Source organism: Lithobates pipiens, unplaced genomic scaffold (genome assembly GCF_037356315.1).
Source record: "Lithobates pipiens isolate NorthernLeopardFrog02 unplaced genomic scaffold, aLitPip1_a1.2 Scaffold_10, whole genome shotgun sequence".
Classification (NCBI taxonomy): Eukaryota; Metazoa; Chordata; class Amphibia; order Anura; family Ranidae; genus Lithobates; species Lithobates pipiens.
The window spans coordinates 21231197-21243863 of record NW_027507686.1 but is presented as its reverse complement, the minus strand read 5'-3'; the positions used below and the strand labels follow the sequence as shown (position 1 = coordinate 21243863).

At 42.0% G+C, this 12667-nt stretch overlaps 1 protein-coding gene across 1 annotated transcript in view; it reads left to right on the top strand.

The window, feature by feature from the left end:
* The window catches only part of DNAJA2 (DnaJ heat shock protein family (Hsp40) member A2), a 29981-nt gene extending 18410 nt beyond the window's left edge, over nucleotides 1-11571 (top strand). Inside the window, exons 4-9 of the mRNA XM_077452494.1 lie at nucleotides 1692-1772; nucleotides 2449-2582; nucleotides 4184-4380; nucleotides 5869-6013; nucleotides 6123-6250; nucleotides 10697-11571. Of these exons, the coding sequence (XP_077308620.1) occupies nucleotides 1692-1772; nucleotides 2449-2582; nucleotides 4184-4380; nucleotides 5869-6013; nucleotides 6123-6250; nucleotides 10697-10885 (874 nt within the window). The 3' untranslated portion in view covers nucleotides 10886-11571. The remainder of the gene's footprint in view (nucleotides 1-1691; nucleotides 1773-2448; nucleotides 2583-4183; nucleotides 4381-5868; nucleotides 6014-6122; nucleotides 6251-10696) is intronic.
* The last annotated feature ends 1096 nt before the right edge of the window (nucleotides 11572-12667 follow it).

The following is a 12667-nucleotide window of genomic DNA, read 5'->3' as shown; positions in this document are numbered from 1 at the left end:
TACCCTGGAAACCCAGAAATTTGGTCTTCCTCCTTCAAATGTCAGTTAACGGCTCGAAAATCTGGGCCCTGTCCTGTCCCTCTCAGAGCAAAAGCACAATTTACTGACCAATGTTCAGCCGAAGTTCAAGATTTGCATATGATGTATGCCGGGTGGTCTGAAAGATGGTTAATACCATATGCAGGGGCCCATTGGTTCCTTCAGTACATTTGTTGTCCATTTATAACCACTGTATAAAAACATGTTGTATTTGGACTGTATTTATCTTTCTCCACTTTAAGGCTTATTCAGATGGGCGATGGCATCTGTACGATGTGCATGAAGTCAGAGATCTATCTCTGCATCCTTCCCCAGCTGTGTGCAGGCAGCCTATGGAAGTGGCTGCACAGACCCAGCTGCGTGTCCAAATTTTGACACGCGTGCAGGAGTGGGTACATGGCTCCGATCAGACTGCATGCATTCAAGGCTGTGCGCCTGCTTCTGCGTGCCTGTCGGATTTTGACATGAGGCTGTCCCCTTGCATATGTTGATTCTGCATCCACTTCTATAGGCTGCCTACACACAGCTGGAGGAGGATGCAGATGCCCTAATGCCTTATTTATGCAAAACGGGTGGCAGCGCCTACCTAGGTCTGTATATGTAAGCAAAGCTGTCTGGTAAGAGTTATAAGGTTGGAAAAAATCCAATAACATAAATTGTAAATAACCAGAGAGATGTAGGAGGAGCTGACTGGTGGCCTTTTTAACCACTTGACCTCTGAAAGATTTACTCCCCATCATGACCAGGCCATTTTTTTGCGATATGGCACTGCATTACTTTAACTGACAATTGCATGGTCATGCAACGCTGTACACAAATAAAATGTGTCCTTTTTTTACCACAAATAGAGCTTTCTTTTGGTGTTATTTGATCCCCCCTCCTTCGCCCCCCCCCCGCTTATCAGCCACAGGGCCACTTGGTATGGTACAGAGGGGATTACAGGATTTAGTAGAAGTGGCTTAACAAGCACTTTAATACTGTGTGCCTAACCAGAGTTTTAGTGTACTGTGAGAGATGCTTTTACTAAGGGAAGTAATGGATTTTATTCCCTGCTTTGCGGGAAAAGAAAATCCATTACTTCCTGACAGGACAGGGCTCTGCCATGTTTACATTCCTGTCCTGTGTCTTCTTGACCGGGGCATGCCGGCGGTCATCCATTGGCCGGCACCCGCTGATCGGCATCTGCGGTGTATAACCACAGCACAGCTGGGCCGCTGGCCGCGCGCATACCCCCTTTACCCGGAGGTGCCAGATCGCATAAATAGTATGTGATCAGGTGCAGGAGAGCCACCTTGCTGCCATATACAAGTTATATGGTCGGCAAGTAACACCTTGTTGCCTTTTTTTTTTTTTGTGAGGCTTATTTATATGCTGCTTTCTGCTGTATAAAAATTGTACCGGGTGTAGTTTTAAATGATATATGAATAAGGGAGTGACCGCGTTCACACATTGCATTTCCACCTCTGCTTCCTGTATAAAGAGGTGAACTGCTGTGATCCATGGCCTCTAATCGGCAAGTTGATGAAACAAGGATCATGGGAACCAGTGCAGATTTGCTTCTCTTACCCTTTTTAAAATAAAGACCTTTTTGTGATGGTGAGCTGCAGCCAATATTGTCCTATGGTCTACTAACATGTTCTTTGTTTTTCTAGAGTAACTTTAGAAGACTTGTACAATGGAAAGACAACCAAACTTCAGCTAAGCAAGAATGTGCTGTGTAGTTCCTGTAGTGGGTGAGTGAGTGTGCTTTTCTGTCTTGCTTTATTATGTTCTAAAGAATCCACATCTGCTGGGTTTTTTTTTTTTTTTTTTTTCTCTTTTATTAATCTCATATTACATTGGCCATCAGATGGCAAAAGGCAGAGCCCAACTGATGAGTGTCTTTCCAGCAGATGTGCAGCATGTATTTGCCGTAGGGATGTCAGTGCTCTGAGTAGACATTGGCTAGTGCCATCTGTTCTGGTTACAAGATGTTAAATCTTGATTTGGCTGAATTGGGCATAAGATAGCAACAAATGTCGGACTTTAAAGGAACATGAACAGTGGGGATATAAAAATGTTTTTTATTTATAACAATACATGGTACATAAAGCAAAAAATGGGTAAAGAGTTAACATGTACATAAAACACGACCAAAACAAACATGCATAGTGTACATAGTAGTGGTATTGGAACAGAACATTTGAATCTATTAGCATAAATAGGCCATCAATTCACAAGAAACAATAGGTGTTTACAAACCTACACCTCCAGCATGGTCTAATCTTTGAGGATATATCGGTATATTAACTGCAATTGCAAGCACTGGATATTAGACACCATAACTTGCCTTAATTGTTTTGCTTGTATCATCTGTGTAGTTTTTTAGCTTTCTCTACTCTAATGCTTTTGTATTTCTGTTCCCTTTAGACAAGGTGGTAAGAGTGGAGCAGTTCAGAAATGTACAGCCTGCAGAGGCCGAGGTGTGCGTATAATGATCAGACAGCTGGCTCCAGGGATGGTGCAGCAGATGCAGTCAGTCTGTTCTGACTGCAATGGGGAAGGTAAAACTCTTTGTGTAATGTGAACCTGTACTCTCTGTGAGTAAAGAACACTGTGCCATGTTTGAGACAGCTGCTGCCATATCTTTAAACTATTCAGAGTGGCTTGGGTATGGGTACAGTTGCTAAAAGTTGTAAACTTTCTCCAAACCCTGATTTTTCAAGGGGGTTGCAAGTCCTTGAACCTTGCTATGTTCTTTCTTTTTCTTTCTCTCCCTGGTGCTGAACTCAAAGCCTAAGGGTTATATGCAACTCCTTGGTGCCCCTGGACCCATTCAGTTGTAAGGGCCGGTTCACACAGGGGGCGACACGAGGCGACACGACTTGCCGTGCCGCGACCTGACAAGTCGCCCCCGTTCTGTACAATGGAACCGTTCTAAGAGGAGCGACTCGAGTCGCTCCGACTCAGAAAAAAGGTTCCTGTACTACTTTTGGGCGACCTCGGGGCGACTTGCATTGACTTCTATACAGAAGTCATTTGCAAGTCGTCGCGGCGAGGCAAGTCGTGTTGCCTCGCATCGCCCCCTGTGTGAACCGAGCCTTAGGCCTCATGCAGACTGGCTTTTTTAAATTAAATTTTTACTTTTTATTTTTCTGCTTCTAAACACCCCTATGTGTCTATGCACATAGGCATTTAGAGGCAGAACCCACTGCCAGCACATCCAGACGCAGCAGCGGTTTTGGCAGAAAAACGCTTGACAGATCTAAATCCATGTTGGCGTGTCAAGAGGTAATTCATTTCAGTGGCAGAATAAGTTATGTCCAATTAATGCCGAATCGATTGACAAGCCTAAGTGCGTATTTGCCCTCCTTAGACAGTTGTGTGGAGTTTCCGTTCCACAAGCCCCAGACATTTTTTATCCTTCTGGCGATCAAGCTAACATTTGCTAGACATTGAAAGGAGGCTTCAGTTCCAGTATCTCGGGAACAGCAAAAAGTCCCCTGGATAATGGTTCGTGAACAGCTAGCTAACATCATTTCCAAGATTCCCATAAACATTTTGAAGAAGGTCTGGAGTCCTTGGATGAGATTATATGCACATTGAATTATAGGGCCTCCAGAACCATAGAGTTTTCCACTCCTCTAGCTTTCTCCTTTTAGGATCTGCTCTTTTTCTACCTTTCTATTCTTCTTTTTTTTTTTTTTCTGCCTCCTCCTTGCACTTGGCTGTGTCGGTTAGGTCTAATCAAGAACTTCTGTTGTGATAACACGTATGTTCTTAGTATATAGATCAGTGATGGCGAACCTTGGCACCCCAGATGTTTTGAAACTATATTTCCCATAATGCTCATGCACTCTGCAGTATAGTGGAGCGTCATGGGAAATGTAGTTCCAAAATATCTGGGGTGTCAAGGTTTGCCATCACTGGTATAGATGATCGCTCTTGCACTTTTAAAAGTTTTTTTATTAGCTTTTCTATTTAACCACTTGAAGCACTTTTTGCTTTCTGTTTCACTAGTGCTTTATTGTGTGTTTTATTTTTTTGTATTTAAATCTTCTTGACAAGTTTTTCCTCCAGTTTGGCAACCATAATTTAATAAAAAATATTGCAAGTAAAATATTTTGCCATCCTTATGTCCCAATATCCTGTGCCTTTCTTTCAGGGGAAGTAATTAATGAAAAAGATCGCTGTAAAAAATGTGAAGGCAAAAAAGTAATCAAAGAAGTGAAAATCCTAGAGGTTCACGTGGACAAAGGCATGAAACACGGACAGAGAATCACATTCGCTGGAGAGGCAGACCAGGCCCCGGGAGTGGAGCCTGGAGACATTGTGCTGGTGCTACAAGAGAAAGAACATGAGGTGTGTAAATGGGCTAATTAACTGTAACCAAATTGAACAAACTTTATATAAGCAGGAGGTAGTTTTGTGTTGTGAAGCAGAAAACACAAGCTCCAGCCTATCATTTCCTTAGGGTATGGTGACTGTGACGTAAGATGTCACTAGATTGTAGGATTTTGATTGGCTGGCTGAATATCACTTTGGAGAGTAAAGAGCTGCTGCATTTCATTGTTTGGCTTTAATGTTGATCCTCTGATTTCGGTATCTTCTCAGTCACTCACCTGGAACTCTTGAACTGCTTACTTACTCAGGTCAATGAGTTGCAAAGAAGGGAAGATGTTAGGTGAAACTGTTGGGAAACTTAGCTATTTTTTTTTTTTTGAAGTTTCCAATTGCAACTGCAAGGTTTCCAATGGGGTCCACTAAATTAGATCTACATTCTCTTTGGGCAAACATCGGCCTTTTAGTATGTAATACTACTCTAGCTTAAAGTGGTTGTAAACCTTTTATTTTTATTTTAAAAAAGTCTATACTTACCTGCTCTTTGGGATGGTTTTGCACAGAGCAGAGCAGATCATCTTCTTTTGGGGTCCCCCGTCTGTGCTCCAGGCCCTGCCTCTTTAATGAATTCCCCCAGGGAATGCCATTTTCCCTGGGGACACCCGTGTATGCTTGCTCCCGTGTCACAGAATTTGACAGCAGTGGGAGCCAATGGCTCCTGCTGCTATCAGTCTGTCCAAACAGGAGAGAGACGGCAGGCAATGCACCCATACACATCGCTGGATCATATGTGGGGGGGGGGGGGTGCAGCACAAGTACAGGTTTTTTCACCTTTAATGCATTAAGATGAAAAACCTTGAGGCTTTAGAAATTACTTGAAAATAATAGCTAAAAGGCAGTTAAAACCTGCAGATCAGCATCACTAGGTAAATCTATAAAATACTCTTGGTCATGAAGGATTTAAAGGGCGAGTAGGTCTATACCCTGACTTCATAGTTAAAACTTCTACATAGTTCTACAAATTGTCTTGGCCATGCTTCATTTTCTTTTGGTCATTATAGCACATCACTTACTTGGGCACTCCCAACCAGAGCTGTCTGTCACACGAGTCTCCTTACATGCCCTCCCAACTTTCACTTTACAGATCAGGCATTTCCACTATGACTCTAAATATCACTTGACATGGCACCATCAATGAGATTGCAGCAATGAAAGATCCCCTTGCTTAGCTTTGGGCTCTAGCAGGTGGTTACCAAAGAATGTAAAAAGGTGATTAGATGTGTCGATATCCATTCATAAAAAAAATATCTGCGGGACTGCCCCTTAAAGGGACTCGAAGCAAAATGCCTGTCTCGTATGCCTGTGATGGAAGCTGGCGCTCTGATTTCAGGGCAATGAATTCACTTGCGGCAAAGCCGAGCAGGTTCAAGCTCGTTAGCGGATGAATAGCCGATTCAGTCGGAGGTTCCTGAGATGCTCCTTTTAATCTAACCACGTTTTGTTTTACAGAGCTTTCAACGAGAGGGAAATGACCTGCATATGACACACAAGATCGGTCTGGTTGAAGCATTGTGTGGTTTCCAGTTCACTTTCAAGCACCTTGATAGCCGTCAGATTGTCGTCAAATATCCTCCTGGAAAAGTGATTGAGCCTGGTAAAGTATAGGGCTTTTACAACCACTCTGGCCTCTTATGACCAGCTCCTTAGCTGAGGGTTATGTTATGTGTTTCTCTATGTAACTTTACACGCTCTTCTTTGGCTAGGCTCCGTACGCGTTGTCAGAGGTGAAGGCATGCCACAATATCGCAATCCCTTTGAAAAAGGAGATCTGTTTATTAAGTTTGATGTCCAGTTCCCAGAAAACAACTGGATCAACCCAGAGAAACTAACAGTAAGTAGTCTTGCAATTGTTTAATATCTAATGAGTGTTGGCTATGCTTCCATTTCTCCCTTTCGTGGCTTAAACGCAGCAAAGGAGAATGAAAATAGTATGGTTGCACAATTTTTTTCCTTTTTTCTTCAGCTTCCATCTTAAAGGCCCTCTGTTGCAGGTCTTGCATTATCCGTGTTCCACCTTGAGTTCTGTTCAACAAATGAGGCATCTCCACCAAATGTCAGTTCTCTTTGTGAACTGTTTGGAGAAACTAACCCAGAAGCATACATACGTTGCTGGGAGAAAGCATTGATTGAGCCTGTGCCATGTACAGTGCCTTTGAAAAAGTATCAGTACCCCTTGACATTTTCCACATTTTGTCATGTTATAACCAAAAGGGTAAGTGTATTTTATTGGGATTTTATGTGATAGACCAACACAAAGTGGCACATAATTGTGAAGTGAGAGAAAAATGATAAATGGTTTAACATTATTTTTTACAAAAAAATCTGAACAGTGTGCATTCGGCCCCCCTGAGTCAATACTTTGTAGAACCGCCTTTCACTGCTGTTACAGCTGCAAGTCTTTTTTTGGGGATGTCTCTAGCAGCTTTGCACATCTAGAGAGGGACATTTTTGCCCATTCTTTGCAAAATAGCTCAAGCTCTGTCAGATTGGATGGAGATCGTCTGTGAACAGCAGTTTTTTCAAGTCTTGCCACAGATTCTCAATTGGTTTTAGGTCTGGACTTTGACTGGGCAATTCTAACACATGAAAATGCTTTGATTCTAAACTATTTCCTTTGTAGCTCTGGCTGTATGTTTAGGGTCATCCTGCTGGGAGGTTTTCTTTTAAGATTATCCTGTATTTGGCTTCATCCATCTTCCCATCAACTCTGACCAGATTCTCTGTTCCTGCTGAAGAAAAGCATCCCCACAAAATGAAGCTGCCACCACCATGTTTCACAGTGGGGATGGTGTGTTCAGGGGATGTGCCATAAAGTTTTAATTTTTGGTCTCATCAGACTAGATCACCTTCTTCTTCCAAATGTTTGCTGTGTCCTCCACATGGCTTCTCGTAAAAAAAAAAAAAGCATGGCTTTCTTTCAACCATGTCTGTCTTGCCATTCTTCCATAAAGGGCAGATTTGTGGAGAGCAAGACTAATGGTTGTCCTGTGGACAAAATCCCACCTGAGCTGTGGATCTCTGCAGCTCCTCTAGAGTTACCATGGACCTCTTGGCTGCTTCCCTGATTAATGCTCTCCTTGCCTGGCCTGTTAGTTTAGGTGGACGGCCATGTCTTGGTAGATTTTTCAGTTGAGCCATACGCTTCGATTTTCGGATGATGGATTGAACAGAGCTCTGTGAGATGTTCAAAGCTTGAGATAGATAGATAGATAGATAGATAGATAGATATATATATATATATATATATATATATATATATATATATTATATTATAATTTAAACCTGCTTTATACTTCCCCACAACTTTATTCCTGACCTGTCTGGTGTGTTCCTTTGCCTTTTATGATGCTGTTTGTTCGCTAAGATTCTCTAACAAACGTCTGAGGGCTTCACAGGACAGCTGTATTTATACTGAGATTAGAATTACACACAGGTGGACTCTTATTTACTAATTAAGTGACTTCTGAAGGCAATTGGTTCCACTAGATTTTTAGTTAGGGGTATCTGAGTAAAGGGGGCTGAATACAAATGCACCCCACACGTTTCACATATTTGTAGAAAAATGGAAATTGAAAAACATTAATCATTTACCTTCCACTTCATAATTATGTACCACTTTGTGTTGGTCTATCACATAAAATTCCAATAGAATACATTTATGTTTATAACATGACAAAATTTGAAAATTTTCAACGCACTGTATATAAAGCACTGATCGTAGGTGCAATGTACTGCAGGGTTCAATGGGAAAAAAAATTGTAAATGCACACATTGACATCATTGGCTGCGATCTGACGGAACGGAGGTGGTGGTAACTTCTCTGTGCCTCATTCCATGAGAATTTATTCCTGCACTGTGTTCTCATGCAAATTTTTGTGGACTTTCAAGTGGACAATGTTCTCTGGAGGAAGCAGGCGAGGCACAGTGATGTCAGTGGCTCAATCAGAAAGGAATCTAAATGCTCATTTAGATTTGGGTTTCTTCAAAATAAAAAAGGCTGTTTTACTTGCCTGAACCTCTACTCATCCAGGCTGTAAGACAAGTCGCCACAGTCTCTTCTCCCCTATGCTTCACCAATCTCAGGTCCTCTAACACCAAGTGCAGTGCAGAGCCCACAACCTTGCATTGGACATGAGGCTGCCCAGGGACAGTCCACAAGCCGAAAGCATAGTAAGTAAAACTGATTTGGCCTTCTAGACCTAAACAAGTATTTAGACAAAAAGGAAAACCTAGTGCCAAACAGCACGGTAATACCCCTCTGGATTTTATAGACAAAAATCATGTTGTGCGTGTGTGTTTTATTTATATATATATATATATATATATATATATATATATATATATATATATATATATATATATATATATATATATATATATATATATATATATATAATCTCTCCAAAGGAGGTACTCTACAATGTTCGAAATATTTTAGGCATCATTTGCAGTATGTGCTCTCACTAGCTAAACTTTGTCTACAGGACAGCTGAGTTCCATACCAATGTTTACCTGAGTATATTTGTTACACTTTTTTTTATGCAACTATACTTTTCTTGCGATTTGCAATTTTATTGTATGTTTATAATACAATTTTTTTTACTAAATTACCTGGTTTGTCTAAAATCCAGAAGGTAGGTTTTTTTGATTAGACGGGCCAGGAGTTTATACACACACACACTACCAATCCCTGCCCCCTAAATGAGTATTTAAAGCGGAGATCCAAAAAAAAAAATGCATCAAAATGCTCCTAAATCTGAAAAATATAATATATCTATATCTATATTTATTTTATTTATTTTTTATTTGCCAGAAATGGCTGTTGCTAGGCAGATCGTCCTAGTCTGCCACATGACCTACTCCGCGGTGATCTTCATTCTTCTCTTCCTCGCGTTATCTTCTGGGGAATTGGGCGCGCCTTGTTCTGGGAACTGTGTGTGTCCCAGAACACAGCCGGCCATTCACAAAGTGCCGCATGATCGGAAACAGGCAGTGAAGCCGCAAGGCTCCACACTACCTGTTTCCCTTAGTTCGAATGGCAGCGCTGGGACCCAATACAATGGACGGATCTGCCTCGGGCCGCTGACATCGTGGGCACCCTGGACAGTCAGCTGCTGACTTTAAAAATAAATAAATAAATAAATATTTCAGCTGGACCTCCGCTTTAAATGGCAGTTGCGCAATTGCATAATGTGCTAGTAGGCATCGTGTAGTAGCACATTATGAAATACCTTTGAACGAAGTGCACCATCACTATTGACGGTGCTTCCATCTTCCCCCAGTCTGTCTTTTGGGTTCGCAGGCTGTATGAGTGGCCAGAGCCACAATGACATCACGCTCCTCAGCTCCGGCACGATGCTCTGAAGAGCGCACGCGCCAGTGAGCTCACAAGCTGCATCCAGGGTAAATATCTTCTAAACGGTGCATGTTTAGGAGATGATCATTTAACCTACAGGTAAGCCTTACAGGCTTACCACAAAGCGGACTTTACTACCGCTTTAATCCTTGCAGTGGGGGGGGGGGGGTTCCATTGCAAGGGAGAGTGGTGCCCCCCCCCCCCCTCCCTTTCTCCGAGTTCAATTTTACAGCTTATTTACTACTTCATAGTTAACCTCTTGATGCCTGCACTATAGCCGAAAGACTGTTACAGCATGGGCTTCCCCTTCCCTTTGTCTATGTCCCCCTGTTCTAGCGTCGCCTGTGCTCGCTCTGTGGTCACCGAGTCCTTGGTACCCTGCTAATCACAGAGCATGGCAAAGGGCAATCACACTGGGCCCTTTACCCACGTGATCAGCTGTCGGCCAATGACCGCTGAACACAGAAGTAAACAGAAGCTGGTTACCGGCTTTTTTTTGTTCCCACTGTCAGTGCTGGTAATCAGTGCCCACCAGACCAATCTATCAGTGCCCATCAGTGGAGGAGAAAAATTACCTGTTCATATTTTATCAAATTTGGCAACTTTTATTTATTTATTTTTTCCCGTTTGTTTAGCAAAAAATAAAAAAAAACCCAGTGGTGATTAAATGGCACAAAAACAAAGCTCCATTTGTGTGCAAAAAATATAAATTATAAAAATGTAATTTGGGTACAGAGTAGCATGACCGTGCAGTTGTCCGTTAAAGTGCAACAGCACTGAAAGCTGAAAATTGGCATGGGCAGGAAAGGGGGTATAAGTGCTCACTAAGCAAGTGGTTAAACGCGTGAGTGGCCTGACCCATAGTTCGGCCGCTGGTTAACTTTTCAGGTTGACCTAATTTCGTGCTGTCCTTCTCTATAGGAACTTGAAGACCTCCTACCTGCCAGACCTGAATCCTCCACCATTGCCTCAGAAGCAGAGGAAGTAGACCTTCAAGAATTTGACAGCACCCGTGGCCCGGGAAGTGGGCAGAGGCGTGAGGCCTACAACGATAGTTCAGATGAAGAAAGCAGCCACCATGGGCCTGGCGTACAGTGTGCTCATCAGTAAACCTTTCTCTACAAAGTTGCACAACAAAAAGGATTACCTTTTTTGAATTATGTTTTTCTGCCTGTTGTTTTTTTTTTTTTTTTTTTTTTTTTTTTTTTTTCTATTTTTTGTTTGTTTTTTTTCCTGCAACCCAGCTGAAATTTTTGCCCAAACAATCCTGATATGGGACGTCTCTGTTGCTGTATGTGTAACTTAAAACAAAAATGGTTCTATAGTATTTACAGTGTATAATTTAATACTAACCACACACCTTACATGCAGTTTCGACCATTCTGTAGCTTTAAAAAAATAAATAAATAAACCAAATCCCTTTTTTTTAAATGAAGAAGAGATTCAATTACTGCTCTCCATACCAATTGCTTAATTTTTTTTTTTTTTTTTTTTTTTTTTTTTTTTACACCAGTCTGTCTAGATTAGGGTCAGGCAACAGGTAATCCTTCCGAGGTTGAACGCTGAATCTCAACGAGATCTTGAGTTCCTCAGCAGCTGCTGGGTGCTGCAGGTTGCCTGTCTCTTGTGTAGATTTTATGTTTTCTGTTTTATTTCATACATGTAAAAAAGTGTTTTTTTGTTTTTATTTTATTTTTTTTCCCCTCCTCTGAAGCTGTGTATTTTTTGGCTGCACTTACATGAGCTGCTACATATAGAATAAAAAATTTCATGGCCTGTATTTCCAGTACCAATTACACGCTTGTTGATTTTATTTTGTTCCAATTTGGGCGATCACAATGTTACCTGGACATTTTCTGGTGTGTTTTTTTTTTTTTTTTCTTTGTTTAAGTGAATGGTTAATAAAACAGTATGTACGGTCGATGTGGTGTGCGTATGTTTATAATGGTGTAGGTGAACATGTGATTGGGGGCTTTGTCAAATCTAAGAACAGGTTACAAAAAATGAGCTGCATATACAGCCATCTATAGGCTGCATGTTTAGGGTGGGGGGGGTGTTTTTTTTGTCTCCCCCACCCCCTCTTAAGTGTTGCTGCAGGGCTTAAAAGACCTTGTGCTGGCAGCTTGGAAAACGGAAAATTGTATACTCGCCTTCCGTAATTTTTCCTTTCCTGACTCGTCTTCATGGCAGCACACACTGGGTTGTGACTCCGCCCCCACAACCTGACAGGATTGGATTAACTATAAATTTGAAGGGGAGACCCCCTGCTGCATTCTCTGTACATATCATCACAAAGAAACAGGGTGGGAGCTGTGTGCTGCCATGAACATGCGTCGGGAAAGGAAAATTACGGAAGGTGAGTATACAATTTTCCATTTTCCTGACGCCTTCATGGCAGCACACACTGGGAAATAACTCGCCAGTCAGGTGCGTGCAAGTAAAAATAAACTTTATTCCTCATAATGCGGAAGAATTGGCTCTAATGATGGATCTGCCAAAGTCAGTCATGGACAGGTGAGCCGAGTCCACCTTGTAGTGGGAAATAAAGGTATGCCCAGAGGACCAAGTTGCTGCTCTGCATATTGTTTCTGGAGAGACTCTGCAATATGCTGCCCAGGAGGTAGCCACTGCCCTAGTTGAATGAGCCCTGATGTCTTCAGAAATCGTCAGGTGCTGGGTGGAATATGCCTTCTTAATGGTTCTGACCAGCCAGGATGCAATGGTACTAGAGGAAGCTGCTTGCCCGCGTTTGGTTCCATAAGGGATAATCAAAAGAGAATCTGTCCTTCTAAAAGAGGTGGTAGCAGTTAAGTAGTTAATAATGGTTGTCCTCACATCTAGTGGATGCGGATCTCCCTGATCGTTAGAGAAGGATGGTAGGATAATGTCCTG